General features: G+C 51.9%; 5 protein-coding genes across 5 annotated transcripts; 3 read left to right on the top strand and 2 right to left on the bottom strand.

Annotated features, from left to right (window-relative positions):
* Positions 1-834: 834 nt before the first annotated feature.
* On the bottom strand, positions 835-2,131 carry BCR38DRAFT_347078 (thiamine diphosphate-binding protein; the record flags this gene model as incomplete). Its single annotated transcript, XM_040856311.1, has 2 exons — positions 835-872; positions 949-2,131. 2 exons carry the CDS (start codon positions 2,129-2,131, stop codon positions 835-837), a joined length of 1,221 nt encoding a protein of 406 aa, XP_040714394.1.
* A 324-nt stretch (positions 2,132-2,455) lies between these two features.
* Positions 2,456-5,445, top strand: BCR38DRAFT_242718 (glycoside hydrolase superfamily). Its single transcript, XM_040854405.1, has 2 exons — positions 2,456-3,685; positions 3,739-5,445. Exons 1-2 carry the CDS (start codon positions 2,776-2,778, stop codon positions 5,316-5,318), a joined length of 2,490 nt encoding a protein of 829 aa, XP_040714393.1. The 5' UTR covers positions 2,456-2,775; the 3' UTR covers positions 5,319-5,445.
* Positions 5,446-8,553: 3,108 nt separating this feature from the next.
* Positions 8,554-9,458, top strand: BCR38DRAFT_242695 (uncharacterized protein). The gene is made up of 3 exons (XM_040854404.1): positions 8,554-8,829; positions 8,946-9,145; positions 9,234-9,458. The coding sequence occupies exons 1-3, from the start codon at positions 8,690-8,692 to the stop codon at positions 9,362-9,364; spliced, it is 471 nt and encodes a 156-aa protein (XP_040714392.1). The 5' UTR covers positions 8,554-8,689; the 3' UTR covers positions 9,365-9,458.
* Positions 9,459-12,168: 2,710 nt separating this feature from the next.
* BCR38DRAFT_345905 (uncharacterized protein) lies at positions 12,169-14,436 on the top strand (the record flags this gene model as incomplete). The annotated part of the gene is made up of 3 exons (XM_040856218.1): positions 12,169-12,427; positions 12,552-14,329; positions 14,392-14,436. 3 exons carry the CDS (start codon positions 12,169-12,171, stop codon positions 14,434-14,436), a joined length of 2,082 nt encoding a protein of 693 aa, XP_040714391.1.
* Positions 14,437-14,828: 392 nt separating this feature from the next.
* Positions 14,829-15,955, bottom strand: BCR38DRAFT_439056 (uncharacterized protein). Its single transcript, XM_040860606.1, has 2 exons — positions 15,580-15,955; positions 14,829-15,505 (listed from the first exon to the last, which is right to left on the bottom strand). Exons 1-2 carry the CDS (start codon positions 15,895-15,897, stop codon positions 14,960-14,962), a joined length of 864 nt encoding a protein of 287 aa, XP_040714390.1. The 5' UTR covers positions 15,898-15,955; the 3' UTR covers positions 14,829-14,959.
* Positions 15,956-16,863: the final 908 nt, after the last annotated feature.

Genomic DNA, 16,863 nt, shown 5'->3' with positions numbered 1-16,863 from the left:
GAATCGAACAAACTCAGCATCAAAAAACGCAGCAACTGATGGAACAACTCTACCCAAATGAAGAAAAAAAAACAATTAACCAGATGCATATTGTGAAGCATAGAGGAAGAGAGAACAAATCGCATCCTCAAGAAAATCAAAAAATGTGGAGAGGCTGGGAATCGAACCCAGAACCTTTTCCATGCTTGAGCATGCTAAGGAAACGTCATACCACTCTGTAGAAGGTTAGAACCATGTGAGACATATGTACAATGGAGCGGTGTAACTTACAGACCACATCCCCCAATGATGATTTGATGTGAGGAGTTGGTGGATAATGCGCTCTATCACTAAAGCTTAATGTGGGCCGAGACCATCGAACTGGAGTAACAGCATGTGGATTCTGATTGTTCATATTATTGGGTAATGCAAAAGGACTTGAAGCGAAAGAGGTGCATAAAGTTATAAGCATCATGTTGAACTTTTGTACTTATAGCAGAAATGGCGATTGAGGGCAGTCGCTATATTTTTGTAAGTCTGACTACTTGTCAAATGCAACATGTAGGACCTTCTCATATGGGGAAGAGTCATTGTGTAAGTCTGCCACCCAGCAAGTGACACAGCTTATATATATATATATCTAAGCACTTTTCGGCTTTCAAGTGTTATCTACTTGGAATAACAGACCAGTGCCCATTTAGCCCATTTCATTTGCTACCTCAAATCGAAGAAGTATGCGCTCTTCATGATGCCCGCTTGATTCCTCTCTTTGATGCGCATCTACTTAAAACATTGAACAAATACAGCAAGTTTGATCGCGAGAAGTTTTCTAGACTACGAGCCTTCCTTCGTCTTCTAATATTCCAGGACCTTCTTGATGCTATCATATACTCCTGTGAAATGGTTAGCAAATCTGCCACTGACATGCTGACATGCTGTCATCGCCAGACTTAGCCTCGGACAACTTACTTGCAACGTCCGGTACGGTGAACTTTTCAAACAGCAGGGGAGTGTGTATGCTCCATCCCGCCACCCTCTGCACCGGCGCCTCGAGTCGAATGAAGGTATCGGGATTCTCCTGAATGGCCGCAGCAACTTCAGCACCGACCCCAGCATTGACCATGGCCTCATGCACAACAATGCACCTCCCCGTCTTCTGCACGCTGCGAAAAACCGTCTCCTTATCCCAGGGGTAAAGCGTCCTCAGATCAATCAACTCGATCGAAATGCCCAAATCCTCCTCCACCCTCTGTATAGCAGCGCTGCAAATGTACAATGGCTGGCCGTACGAAATGATGGTCACATCGCTTCCCTCCTTCAACACCTCCGCTTTGGACAAAGGCAGCGTATACACCGTCGTCGGAACTTGCTCCACCGCTGCACGGTATAGAATCTTGGGCTCCATGAAAATGCATGGATCGTTACTCCTTATCGCAGCGAGCAACAGCCCCTTCGCCTGCAACGGGCTCCTCGGCATGATGACCCTCAAGCCCGGAATATGCGTAAACAGACTCTCAGGACTCTGACTATGATACAACGCTCCATGCCCGACGCCTCCGCACGGCATCCTAACCGTCATCCCGCCCGCGCTACGCCCACACGCTCCATCCCTAAACCGAAACTTGGCCGCCTCGTTGACCAGCTGATCAAAAGCCGGGTAGACATAATCGGCGAATTGAATTTCGGCGACGGGTCGCATTCCCTGGGCCGCGACGCCGATGGCGAATCCCATGATCCCTTGCTCGGTCAGGGGCGTGTTGAAGACGCGGTCGGAGCCGAAGGACTCGGCTAGTTTCATGGTGCAGCGGAAGACACCGCCGAAGGAGACATCTTCGCCGAAGATGAGGACGTTCTCGTCTTGAGTCAGGGCGGTGGCGAGGGCATCATTGATGGCTTGGAAGAGGTTCATGCGTTTTGTGCTACCGTTTTTGACGTGGGAGGGCAGCTCGGGGCTGTCAAGGGCGGAGTCGGTGCTGTGACATAGTAAGGGGGTTGTCGAGTAGTCGATAGGGAGGTTGAGGCGGGCGTTGGGAGGATGGGTTGAGTATGGCGAGCGCTGATGTGCGCAGAGGATGGGGAGTTTGGACAGGCGGGATGTTGATGGCGTCGTTGCCGCTCGGGCTAGGCGATGAAGCGATTGCGACGCCTTCATCATGAGATTGGTATTTTTATCTCATGTAGAGGCATAATCGATGCCCAGGAACCTTCAATTGAGGACTGAACATGGACAATGCCATGATGGCGAAGATGAGAAAGAAAGCCACCTGCCCGTATCATGTAAGGCGCTTAGCTTCGGGGGTCTCGGTTTCAGAGAACCCTACGATTCGGCTTAGTGGCTTATCATTATCTTAGCCGTCTTGGCAAGGACTTGAGATATCCTGGAGTGCTGGGGAAAGAGTGTCGCAAGTGCAACCCGAGTCTAGCATAAAATCAGTGTTCCATCGATGAAGAGGAATTTACACTCAAAAGTCACTTAACAGGAGCTGCCATCATGTTCAAACCAAGAATATGCACAAGGTCACGAATGCCAGGTGGCCTCTTGACCAATGCCAACACCAGACAGTTACGTAGACGATCCTGGTTGCCCGGACAACGTCGTGTGACGATTTGGCCAATTGTCAAATTCATTCCATCACGGTCACATTGATTGTTCGGGAAAGATTGATCGGATAGAATCCTTCCAGAAATAGCCTGCATATTCGCTTATCAGTTTCCGCGGCTGGTTTCTGCTCTGATAAAGCCGCATTGTCTAAGATATTTTCAACACCTACTTCGCAGCATTCCTTCCCCCTCTCCATGGCGCCGCGCGATGCTAGCGCCAGCCGCCATCGTGAGTCGGAGCGCAGACAAGGCCATAGGAAGAAATCGTCACGGGAACGCAGTTCGAGAAGGGCGGCAGAGTCGGCTCCTGATGCTACAAGGAGCGGTACGGGTTCTGGCAATTCCCAGCAGCTGTCCCTAGATGCTTTGGCGCAACTGAATGACTACAACACCAGCCGCCCCGTCACAGAATCCGACCAAGACCGCCCAAGGGATGCGGGGAAGAGACGGAAGAAAGCACGTCCGTCGCGAGCGGAATATAAGCCTGTAAATCACGACTACGAACCACCCGCAGCTACGCCGACGAGAGAGCGCCGCAAGAGGGACGGAAGCCGGGACGTGAGCCGTGAGGCGCGGAGGGAAAGGCGAAGAAGGCCGACAGCGACGGACTATGAAAGGGGTCATGAGTCGCCTGGGGGAGACAGACGGAGGAGGCCCGCATACACAGATGATGAGAGGGACTACGATTCACCGAGGAGAGAAAGGAGAAACAGGGAGACGCACGCGGGCGTGGAAACAGACCGAGAAACACCAAGGAGCAGGAGACGTAGGAAAGAAGCTGTTACCGATGGGGAAACCGATTACGAATCGCCTAGGAAAGAAAAGCGGCATCGTAGGGCTGCGGCGACGGACGATGAAGAAGTACGCAGAGACAAGACACGAGGTCAGGACAAGACGAAATCGACCCTCGACCCGGCAACTTCCACGTTTGGGTTGAAGCGCAGGGTGGTAAGCGGTGCCGCTATGGAGGAAGGTAGAGCGGCGGCAATACGTGGTGGAGCTGGGAGTAGCAAGCACAGCAGCCATGAAAGTTATGACAGTATTGCACGAGCGAAGGATGGGTACTACGAGGAACAACCATTTGTGAACAAGAAGAAGCGGAAATGTGTGCAAGCCCAGTTCCCCCATCCCATTCTACAACTGCTAACAGAATGATAGGGATGATCATAGGAGCCGTCGCTGCAGTTCTGTTGATTATTATCATTGCAGTAGCAGCGGTGGTGAGTAAGAAGAACTCGTCTTCTTCCAGTAAAGACAACTCCAGTCTGGACGGCATGACTGAGTCGGACATTCCAACGGCCGCACGGGGCAGCTACTTGGACCCCTTTACGTGGTACACAACCGACGACTTCAACGTGACCTACACGAACCAAACGGTGGGTGACCTGCCCATCATGGGTCTGTACACCGACTGGGACGACTCGACGCAAGCCAATGACAAAGTAGCCGCCCTAAACGATGATTGGGGCGATTACTCGTCCACTCCTGCACGTGGGGTCAATCTCGGTGGCTGGTTAAGCTTGGAGCCCTTCATCACGCCGTCGCTGTTCAACTACGACTCAAAGCTGGGTATCATCGACGAGTATACGCTATGCACATTCTTGGGGGCCAAGAAAGCGGCGGCTACGCTCGAGAAGCACTATGCCACTTTCGTGACGGAGTCGACTTTCAGCGACATCGCAGCCGCGGGCCTTGACCACGTGCGCATCCCCTACAGCTACTGGGCCGTGCAGACGTACGACAACGACCCGTACGTCTTCCGCACATCGTGGCGGTACCTCCTACGCGGCATCGAGTGGGCGCGCAAGTACGGCCTGCGCGTGAACCTGGACCTACACGCTTTGCCCGGTAGCCAGAACGGGTGGAACCACAGCGGGCGGCAAGGCGAGGTGCGCTGGCTGAATGGCACCGACGGCGATACCAACGCGCAGCGTAGTCTCGACGTGCACGACCGCTTATCCAAATTCTTTGCGCAAGACCGGTACCGGAACATAATCACCTTCTACGGTCTAGCGAACGAGCCCAAAATGACATCTATCGACGTGTCGGCGGTACTGGACTGGACCACCAAGTCCTTCGAGCTGGTCCGCGCCAACGGGATGAACGCTAACATCGTCTTTGGCGACGGCTTCATGGGCCTCGCCAACTGGCAGGGCAAGCTGACGGGGATGGACGGCTTGGTACTCGACGTCCATCAGTACGTTATTTTTAATAACGACCAGATTATCTACACGCACCAGAAGAAAGTAGAATACGCCTGCGACGGCTGGACCCAGCAAACAGACCAGTCCATGGACACCTCCACAGGCTTCGGCCCCACCATGTTCGCCGAGTGGTCACAGGCCGATTCGGACTGTGCCAAGCACCTAACCAACGTAGGCTGGGGCAATCGGTGGGAAGGCACTTACGACTCCGGGAACGCGACACTCGACGCGTTGACGCCAAAGTGTCCGGCTCAGGATTCGACGTGTAGTTGTGATGAGGCAAATGGCGATGTGGGGAGTTACAGCGATACGTACAAGAAGTTCCTGAAGATGTTTGCTGAGGCGCAGATGGTCAGTTTTGAGAAGGGGTGGGGCTGGTGGTATTGGACTTGGGATACTGAGAGCGCGCCGTTGTGGAGCTATAAGCAGGGACTTGCCGCGGGAATACTGCCGACTAAGGCGTATGAGAAAGAGTTTGAATGTGATAGTGATGTGCCGGATTTTGAGGCGAGTGGGTTGTCTGAGACGTTTTGAGGTAATAGTGTGGCGAAGGTGGTAACTCGTGGCGGTTTGAGGAGGCGTTAGTTGAACGTCCGTGGGAGGATATATCCGGGGAGGCTTTGCGCTGATGGGAAGATGTGTAAGGACGGAGGAGGTTGCGAGTTTGCATAATCACGGGCGTCATGTATTTCGGGGGGAAGGAGGGGGAGGGTTTGGTACCAGGCGAATAGTGTACTTGAAGTGAGGAGACCGGCTGCGGCATAGTTGTGTATAGCCTTGCGCACAACATGTATATTGGAGCTGAGGAACACGAACTGTCAGGCGATATTACTCTAGATGAAGATGACGCTGATGAAGACAAAAATGGGATAATGCGAATACGGCCAATTGTTTGAAACTTGTTTTTACCGGACTACTCGGCACCAGTGAATACTAGGTATAAGCCACCTTATGACAGTTCCGACCTGCATTCCGGCTCGGATCCTGAATGAATTGAAATATTTAGAATAAGCGCTCCTAGAGTAGGAGCTAACACGGCTTGTGCAAACGCTGGATTTGTGTATACAGGGAGAGGGGGCAAGGGCATCAACGATAAAACCCTAGGGTATGGGCAGAGGCTGAGGCTGTTGTGATCCTTCGCGGCACGAACAAGGATACCGATCTTGAGAACCCTCCCTTACCTATATGCGAACAGCCTTGAGGAGACCGACAGATTATGTTGATTCATCACGGTGACGATCTTGCAGGAGCGAATTATTACTGCTCCCTCGCATACAGATGCTAAGCATCTCTAGGCGATCGGATCTGGGGGGAGACCCTCGCAGCATTGCAGCTACCCGATGACAAGTTGATAGTCCTGTTCGTCGGGACTGAAATTTGGCTTGCAGGGTAAGGTATCCCATCCAATCGCAAGAGACTGTCTTAGAAAGATGGGGTGCAACAATAGGCTACTGATATGAACAGAAATGAGATCATAACAGTTGCTTGTAAGTAGGGAAGTTGTGGCTTACGAGTTGTGTTGAAATGGTTAGTTTAGCAAACCATCCGAGCTGATATGGCATACATGAATGAACTTCCAGCTTGTAAATCTACGTAGCTGTACGCCCAGTGGGTGAGAGAACCAAATGCCGACAAAGCCTAGTCAAACCTGGGGGGGTTTCGAGTGTTTCGGACGTCCACACAACACCATTTAAGGGAACGGTCGATAACTGGCAGAGCCGTCATAGGTAGAAGAAGAGAACCCTGCAACCAGGTATGAAGATACGATTTAGTCGCCAATAGGCTGAAACGAACATTAGTATATCGAGAAAGTCTCGTCACCTTACCTGGCTTGCAATTATCACAGAATATACCACTATAAAGAAGATAGAGATAATACGAGCTTACAACATCACAGAGCACCTCCTGCAACATCCAATTATGGCTTAAGTTGGGCTAGCCTGTGATACAAGATGGCGATGGCGGTCTCAGAAGGAACTACGAACCGCAAGGGAGATCAGCCCAGATCATCTACAACTATAGGTCAGCAACGTGATGTGTTCGCAAATCAGATGTCGATGCGCAGAAACCACACATCTAGGGTCATGCCGTCAGTGTTACAAGTGGATGTCTCCCGGAACGCGTGTCGTTGCCCAAGATAGGCTTGTCGATCAGATATGCCCTTGAACTGCTCTTGAACTGTTCGTATCATGGCTCGAGAGAAGACACGACACCATAAGCCAGAGAAGAAGTAGAGGTCCCCGAAGTGCTCTCGGAGCACACGATCCATACGAGCGGTCGGCAGCGTGTTTTCTCGTACAGTCACCACCTCAGGGGACGGTTCGGATAGGGGCACAGCACCGGTGAACGAGATCATGTCATGCGAACCGGGTTGAAGCTGGCGATGGCGCCTGTCGGCCATTGAGGAGAACCGTAACTACGAGCAATTTAGAAACGACCTCACCGGCTGCCACTCGACATTGGTACTTGGCCTAGTGTTTGTTCCTGACGAACCCGCAGGGGGTGATGACTCGATGAAGCCTGATCTAAGGACCTTCACCGTGAGGATCACCACTGGGAGCGACCTGGCTCTTCGGTGTGGACGAGCCGGATAAAGGAAAGGGTGTGTACAGGCCGGTTGCTTCGTGACGTTGGCTGTTGTTATTCGATGATGGCGACGATGGTACCTTGAATTCCAAGATTGTGGCCACATTTCGAAGGTGGCGTATCCTCATGATCCAGCCCATCTCGTGTTTATGCGCGTAAACTGTCCTCGTCACCCTGCCAGGAACTCTCGAGGCACTGACCCTGGCAATGGAAATACGATACGGACCAGTTCTATCTATTCGTCATTCATGGCCTAGAAAAATATCCAGCGCAGCGTCGAAATGACCGTCAATATTTTGGGTACACAACATTCGTAGTCAGCTTGATCATTGGGTTAATTTTGCCCTGTCTCGCAGCGGATTTTACGATTGCCGGCCGTTATATGTCTTCACTTGGACCATTTGTATCGTTGGCTGATCCCTAGCGCTGTTGCACCTGGCCTGGTTTGGCCACCATATTGGTTGCTCAATGCCTCGACGGTTTTTTGGTGGCTCAATCGTGGCTGTTTGCGGCGGCACTTTCAGCCCAAAAAGCATATTCAGATGACCTTTACGGTATGCAGTCTCTCCATTCGTCGAGCCCGCTATTGTGCTCCTATAGGTAGATTTCATCAGTTCCTTCACCACTTGGCGTTGGACGTATTACACGCTGATCGGCTGGACAGGGGCCTTGTGAGTTGGTGTCATTCTCTTTGGCATGCCGAAACATACCGTAAGTTTCGAGACGCATTCAGTCCTGCCAGAGGCATACGCTGATCTGTCCTAGATCCGGTCTTATTGGTCGTCAAAGCTGAGAAACTTCAAGAGCGATGGGACAAGTGTTGTAGAGCGCTCATGGAGCGAATAGGAACATCGATTGGCAAGCTTGTATGTACTGTGCGCTCTGGCGAGATCGCTCCAGCTGATGTTCACAGAGCCAGTATGTGGCCTTTTGAATCTCTACACGGCCAGTACTTGCTCTCTAAAAACTTTGCCATAGTCTTCGGGGGCGGCGCAATGGCTTCAATTCCTGGCAGATCGGCCTTATATCCGTTCAACACGCAATAGGCATGCTCCTCAGAGCACCGTTCGAAACCCGCTTTGGCGAAAAACCCGCAACGAACGCATCAGAAGGCGCGAGGAAGAGATGGTGACCCATGGGCCGCCAGTGAGCCAAGAAAAAACACCGCCTACCACAAACCGTTGCTAGGAGTTCTTTGATCCATTGGGGCTATTTTGGTTCGTCTGGACAACGTTTCGATCAGTCCACTATGTCGTTCCCATCGTAGGACGCGGACTCTTTAGCTTCAGGTGAAGCCAGAACCTTCTTACCCTATCAGCATGTTGATCCTGCTATGCATTCTTCGTGGCAGTACCAGACCCGGCCTAAAGGTCCGCGGTAACCGATGTGCGACCCAAAGCACGAGACGAGGTACGGTGTTGGAGCCGATAAGCCGGTGTGGGTCAACTCGAGAGAGGAGGTGAGGAACTTGTCGAGGCCCTTTAGTCATGGCTTGTTAATCATATGCACCTCTTGTGATCTTGCATATCCGAAGCATGCGTGGACTATGCTGCTAACCGTTTGGGACTGCTGCAGGACATTCTTTGTCATCAACTGGATACTTGTGTTTTTTGTAAGTCGCACCAGGAACCTTGACGTCAATCGTGGGACCCTCCCACGGGTGGCCGCCTTAAAGACTGCTATGGCTGATGTATGCTGTGCAGCGTGGATGCACATCCACAACATGCAGTGTCAACCCATGGCTGCAAACTCGCTCAGCAGAAGCACATTCGGAGGTGAGCTTCCCGGGGTCAGCACAAAGCCAGCACCCGTTCAGCTGCCTAGAAAAGGAGCCTGTTGTTAATTCAAAGAATCGGACTATAGCGGCCTTTCCACTGTGGGGAAAATGGATATGCGAAAGACTCGGAAAGCTATGGACAGCTATCGTTCCAGCCTTTCTGAACATGGTCAATATGCCTTCCCGTATCGTTTGCTCCGGTGCGGTAGACAGTTGAAAGCTCGGAGCAAGTTCGCTCATGCCACTTGAGTATTAATGTCAGCGACGATACCGGATTGGAGAGGCATGGGTTTCGGTTCCCGGTCAACGTGGCGTGTATTTGACCAGAGCATTGTCAGCGTTCCCTAAGGACAGAGGCTATTGTTGAAGAGGTTGACGGTGGACTTGGATGGTCTCCAGGCCTACCTACGTTGGAATGATGGAATGATGTCGTGTCATGAGCCTCCATGGTTGAACGAATATATTACTTCCATGCAAGTAATTGTGGCAGCAGATGAGTGGCGCCGAAGACTGCAGTTCATTACGATCTTGGCCAGATACATTGGGCATCTGCGGATAGCCTACATGGATGTCAATCCCATCGATAAAACCCCGAATAAGGTCGACAAAGGTCGTGAATGGTCCTGGCTTGCCGGCCATGGCGCGGATGTCGTCTTCAATGCAGCAGTAGCGACGATCCATATGGAATTCCTTGAATATTGAAAATGGTCGGCGACTTGACATGATTTGCAGCAGGGATCGTCAGGTACGCCAAGGAACCAGCCAATAAGACATGCAAGGCGTCGATGAAGATCCGATATTCGAGCCAGTGCTGGTACTGGCTTGATGGGAAGACGTCGTCCTTTGGGCGGTGTTGATTCATCCCGTGCTGGTCGTCACTCTGTGCAGAGTTTGCCCACGACGACACCTCAGCTCCGGCGCTCTCTTGGTGAGCGCTCTGCATGTGCCTGAAGCCAGAGCATGTGACGTGATCTAGATCTTACATGACAGGCATAAAATATTGCAATATCACCAGGGATGGAAGAAAGATCTGCTGCATAGGCATAGGTGGCCATGGGGGCCTGGGCTTCCGCGATTTGGTGATGGTGTTTGCATAACGAATTCCAAGTGGAATATTTGTTCTTCAAGCTGTGATGACCAGATGCGCAGACGCCCAGATTCTCGGCTATCGCACCCAGAGACGACTGGCGACTGCAGTTATGTTTACACATAGCACGCATCACGCAGTCAGGACCTGGTGGAAACAAGGTGTGGGGATATGGGACGTCCCGTGGTCGGTACGTCGGTAACGAAAATCTCGCTGCCGGACACGTGAAAACATGGATGAGTTGATGCTTCCATAGCGACTGAGCGTGCAGCGGTTTGAAGGCTTAAACCGTCCTTGGTTTGGCGGGATGTCTGTGGACAATAATAAAGATCGAGAGATTGGACGAAGCGTGGTAGGGATTTGAGGGCAGTATCAGGGTACCATTCTGAACATAGATACAGCCGTCACAAGAGAACGGAGACTGAGGATACGAGGTACTTGAATTTCTGGGCCAACTCTGGGTTATCGCAATGTACCTCGGGAACTGTCCAGCTTTTACGGAACAATTGGGTGGAGGGTGACAGTATGTAACTTTACTTCGTACCGACCGGGTGGTTGGTGCTCTTGCCGTTAACCCGCCGTCATGCCTTTCCATATCCACCTGTAGACCGACCCCCAAGCCCCGCAGTTCGACCAGCGATCCAGGAATTGCAAAGTCCATTTTTTTGCTAGCCGCGATTGAGGGATAAGACACCATCTCGTGCCCAGTTGCGCCGCCCATTGCGAACGAAGCGATTGGTTCAATGTTTCGCAATTACGACCGTAGTTGAGCTGCCACAAGCCTTGTTTCCACCTCCAACTAGTTGTTCAGTGTCCATTACCATTACCCGTCTCGAGCTCTGTACCTACCTCGTCCCTCTTGAACACCTGCATCTGCCTGCGTGCGTCTCGTCGAATGCAGAGCGCCTTACTCTATATGTATCTTGGGTTGTGAGAGGTGATCAACGCGCCGCAATAACCAGTCCCGAGACTAACCCCACGAATCTCGAGCCCTTTCACCATCAGCCCCCGCCGTCGATAGGGTCCTGCGCGTCCAGAGACAAATGCGAACAGGCTCAGAAGTCGCGGGTAGCTGCAGCAGCATCGACCATCCCGCCTATCATCCCAGTCAGACACCCCAGTGCCTTATCCGCCGCCGCGTGACTCCATGAATACGCGATACAAGTAGTCGAGAGTCGAGGGATAGACCCCCGCGATTTGTACCAGGTGGTTCCAGGGCGGATAGAACCGTTCGCTACCCCCCAGCGGGGATCCCAGTGGCAGTCCGAGTCGCACAAGAAAACGCCACTCGTGGCCGGGTAGGAGCCCATTGGAGACTGCGCTGTCTCTTCTCCCTGAATACGAGCGACTTTGTGCAATACTCTGGAACGTGCACACTTGGAATAATACCGGGGGGAGGGGTGTAGAGAGAGCTGCGAGGGCAGCCGTCGCACCGCGGGAGCCCGCACTTGGAAACTACATACCACACATCCCACGCTACTGTAGCCCTGTTCTATTTCGCATCTTTGGGTCCTTGTTGCAGACGCTACACAGAAGCTGCGAGCCAACTTTATTGGCCTGCATACGTCTGGCTGTCTGCTACTAGTGGTCCACGACTGGTCCCAACAGTCAGCCCCAAGGAGGAAGACAAAGGGCGGTGGGCGCGCGCGCATTGGACGTACTGAAGCTGCGGGCTTGGCGCGGGCCTGAGTAGTTGGTGTCGCTGTCAATCTCACTGCGCGAGGACGTATTGGCAAGAGGCAGAGCAGAGTGTATCCAACTTTAGCTAGCCCCTGGTCCTGGCGGTTACACTTCTGCAGGAGTTCGCAAGCCACGCGCTGAAGGGAAGAGTGGTTGTGCCAAGCTTTCGTTCGAGCTGGGGTTCGCCTTGCCGTATCCATTGAGGGGAGTCAAAGGGCTGGGCTGGATAGACGCCTATATAAAACTAAGACACGATGCCGGAAGACGTTGAGCCCAACGGGGCAGAGGTCTCGGATGCCATGTCTGAGAATGAGAACGAGTACGACGACCCGGATCTCCCGATAAAAGTCGACGAAGAAGATAAGATGGCTGAACAAAACACATCCCCCGAGCCTGGCACCGAAGGCTCCGGAGAAGTCAAGAAGAAGTACGATCCTAAAGACCCCCATCGCCCCCGGCGCAAGAAGGCCAGGCGCGCATGTTATGCCTGTCAAAGGGCCCATTTAACCTGTGGTAAGTTTCACTCCATATTTCTGACATGCTGAAGGGTTGTCACAACATGGTCTTTGTGATGATATCCAACCCCAGAGTTCGATGTAAATGTATATTTGCTTCGACTTTACTAAGGTTGAAATAGGCGATGAACGACCTTGCCAACGATGCATTAAACGCGGCCTGGCAGATGCCTGCCAAGATGGTGTCCGCAAGAAGGCCAAATACTTGCACGATGCACCCCCGGAGGCTTTGAGACCAGTTCTCGGGCCTAATTACAACCCAAGTTCTGGCACAAAGCAGTCAAATGGAAGACATCTTTCGAATGCCACTTCGGAATCTTCATACTACCCCCAGTCAACAAGTTCGCAGTCGTACCCTGTATACACAGGCGGGCAGCCACAAGTCACAGCACTATCTGACGGCATGACTTTCACCGGCCAGCCGTCACCTGTATCGCCCTCGTTCCAGCAGCATAACAACGCCCGAACATCTCAAATGAACAATATGCAGGTCCCAACCCCTACCAACGAGATGGGCAGCTTCTCAACCGCCTTGTTTGACCCAAGCAACCCCGCCATCTTCAATTTCGACTTGGAAGGTCTCAACTTTGGCAGCCACTACGGCGCAATGGAGTTCGGAATGCTGGGTCACATGGCTTCAGGCACCGCCGAGACGCCACCACGAGACCCTTCTATATCACAAGGGACCAACCCTGAATTGAATTATGGTGTTGGCGGACATGTGTACTCGAATGGCGGCAGCCAGTACAACCAAATGTATGACAACGGTATGATTGACAACTACATGAACGCCGACCATAACAACAATAACGGCATGTACGCCCAAGGGAATCTTCAGCATGGATTACCCCACGCATATGCCATCGCCGCGGCCGGTCCAACCCCAACTAGCCTTGCGAGTCCAGGAACGGACAATACGGCAAGCCCTCAGCCAACGAATTATGGATTTGAAGGGTCTCCAACTGCGGGCACATACACACCATCCAGCAACCCACCGATTTCTCAACCACCGAGGCCTAAACAAAAACAAAAGTCGGCCGTTATATCCAAGTTTGGACCTCAGTCCTTGCTCGGCAAGCGGCAACGTGATCCATCCTCCATATACGAGACGGTTAAAGAGCCCTATCCGTACTTGACAGGTTTTCACAATCTGATTGCCTTTGTGAAGCGCCGCTTTTCTAACAACAAAACCATGAGGATTGCTAAGTCCCTTGCAAGTATACGACCATCCTTCATAGCTTGCACAAGGCATCTTAACCGGCAAGATCTCATCTTCATGGAGAAATGTTTGCAACGCACTCTATTCGAGTACGAAGACTACATGGGCCATTGTTCAGCGCCAACAATTGTTTGTCGCAGAACAGGCGAGGTTGCCGCCGTCAACAAGGAGTTCATCGCTCTGACAGGTTGGACAAGAGAGGTTCTACTTGGGAAGGAGCCAAACGTCAACGTCAACACGGGCGAATCGGTAGCTGGCTCTTCTGCCAGCAACTCGGGCAAGGCGGGAATCACGACCCCACAGCTCAAAGCTTTTCAACCGGAAGCATCCATGCCACCAGACGGCAAACCGCAACCGGTGTTTATTGCGGAGTTGATGGATGATGATAGTGTCATCCAATTCTACGAAGACTTTGCCCAACTTGCCTTTGGAGATAGCCGGGGTCACGTCACTAGGAAGTGCAGGTTACTCAAGTACCGGACCAAGGAGGCCACTGACAGCCTCACCAGCGACGAGCCGTCCCAAAAAGACCCCAGAGGTAGTATTCTCAGCAATCGAGTTACTCGAATAGATGGAGAGCACGGCATCTCTAGAATCGAGAAGGACGGCAAGATGGACTGCACATACTGCTGGACGATCAAGCGCGACATGTTTGATATCCCCATGTTGATCGTTATGAACGTAAGCCATCGAGACCCATGCGAATATCAACGCATTACTATTGCTAACAATAACTTGCCTAGTTCTTACCGTGCTATTACCGCAACCAAGACCAACTCGCCGTGTAACAAATTATATGTTGCGCAACGCAGACCAACCCAAGATGCCGTACCGTGGGACGACATTCACCAATAGTCGGTATTGGCTGGCATACACGTATTATAGACTGCATGAGGTGACCAACTCGCTGAAAAAAAGCATGATCAACGAATGTCCGGTTTGGGCCCATTTGTTTTTATGTTACTCTTCTTGGCGTCTCGTACAGAGAGCATGGGGCGGCGTTCTGGATGGAGCTCGCAGTTTAGAGCTCTTCTCCCCAGTTGGGAGCTGGTCACATTTGCTTTTGTCATGTTAATGTCTTTCTCAATGCTATATTATGGATGAGTATATGGCAACAGGAATTATGGTTTATACCCGGGTTCTTTCAGGTTTACATAAAGAAATCTCGACAATAACAACAACAAAGCTTTTAGTTTCATAAATCACGATGTGTCCGTTCAGGCGCGGTCTATATACGTGTCAGATGCTGTATCAACCCTTCTATTTCTAATATGGTCCCATTTCCTATTTCCCTTTCGAATGTCTCGCCACTCAATCCCTGACCAACCAACTCGCATCCAACGTCCCCGCCTCCCATGTAACGTCCTTTGTTATTTGCCACTTCCTCTTTCGCTCACCCTCCGCCTCCACCTCCACTTCCTCTTCACTAGGTATCCAAGCCCCTTCCTTAGGCACCCACCCCTTCCGCGTTCGCAAACTCACATACGCGTCCCGGCGATCGGCATTGATATCGGCAATCAGCTTGTCCATGCCCGCGTAGTCGAGCTCGGGTCGGATGTACCCCAGGATCAGCAACCGCATCGGCACGTCATAGAAACTGTCGTCGAAGATATGTAAGAGGTTCGCTTCGGCGGTACGCTCTTTGTTGGAGAAGTAGGGGTTGTAGCCTATGGACATTACCATGGGGTAGATGTGCCATTTCTTTTCTGGGGGGTTGGGGTTGGAGTTGGAGGATCTGGAGGGGTGGTCGGCGTGCGTGGACGGCAGTAGCAGGGAGGCGTAGCCGAAGTAGACGCCGGATGCGGCGTCTTCTTTGCCCGAGCGGTCAACGGGGAGGTTCGCGGTTGGGATGCCGAGCTGCACCGGATGTGTTAGCTTCTTTTGCCTGCTGTGTCGTATTAAAGAGGACTGTAGATGTATGGATCGTCTACCTTATCGCCGCCTCGCTTCTGTCCATGCTGCACGGGGCCTTCCATGAGCAGCGGGAACGGGGCCTCTGGGCCGCTGTCTGGACCAACGACGGTGACTGTGCGCTCCGCCATAATGCGCTGATGCCTGTCTTCAATTCTCTCCGTTTCTGTGCTCCGTCTTAGGATCCAGGGTGGAAGAAGCGTGCGTGTCACGAAACTAGCAAAAGATGCGGATGATGCGGAGCAATATGCGCTGCTATTTTCAGAGGACGGGACGCGTGGAGTCGTTGCACAGATCGAAGGGCGCAATGGCAAGGAAGGATAGAATGGTGTTGGCATACTTTGGTGAAATGACTGACGGTCATCGATGGATGACGCATGGTGGGGTCGGAGGAGAGGAGGAGCTAGCTATCATGGCGGGGCTTATCTGCAGCTTACTTGGTGCTACTAAAAGCTAATCCGTCACGTCTTCGGGGTATTATTCGCAGTATACAACAAAATCACTAGTAAGTCAGTCGTATTTCAGGACACGGTCTTGGAATGTACTTGGATACCGTTCCTTGTTCACAATTCTTTAACGTCTTGTTCTGTAGAGCTTGTTGGCTTTTATTCTCGCAATGTATCGGAGTATTCTCACAGGACTACAGTAGGGATATTTCCTCCAAACTTTGCTTGCGACTTACATCGCATGTAGAGTCGCGAGACACAGCATAGGAGCAGGAGAGTTGATCAGGTCATGAAAAATGCACATTATTTGTCAAGCATCTGTATGTACGTGCATGTAGATACACCAATTACGGAATTGTTCGTTCCTCGGACGAACGAAACAACACGAAGCTGGCCAAGCAACCGATACGTAAAAATAGTGTAGCTGAGGAAGTATCATGAATACCTCGTTTAACAAATAGCCATAGGGTAGACGCACTCAATGGTCCCAGGTACAAGATCAACGCGCTCTTCATAGACGAACTCAGCCTGCAATCAACACCGGGGCGTGGCCAATGAGATATCACGCTTGGCGAGCAGAAGGATCACGTCGGCAGATATACAACATCACCTAAACAAACTTCTCCTTGCCATTGTCTCTCTTCTCCAAACATGACCTACATCTGAAATTGGACGACTCAAGCTGGTATGGCGTGAGAGCTACTTTCTCTGTGCGGGTGCAACCAATGAATTTCGATTACACCGACACTGCAGTGTGACCGGCAATACCACTCGAGAATCAAGGCACAAGCGGCGCACGGCGTACGGAAAGTATGCGGTCCGGAGCTGTCTCAGTCGGATGCAGCACTAATAGATCGG

This window comes from Pseudomassariella vexata, assembly GCF_002105095.1.
Source record: "Pseudomassariella vexata strain CBS 129021 chromosome Unknown BCR38scaffold_9, whole genome shotgun sequence".
NCBI classification, from domain to species: domain Eukaryota; kingdom Fungi; phylum Ascomycota; class Sordariomycetes; order Amphisphaeriales; family Pseudomassariaceae; genus Pseudomassariella; species Pseudomassariella vexata.
Note: the sequence above shows the minus strand (reverse complement) of the source record. Positions and strands in the feature narration are given on the sequence as shown.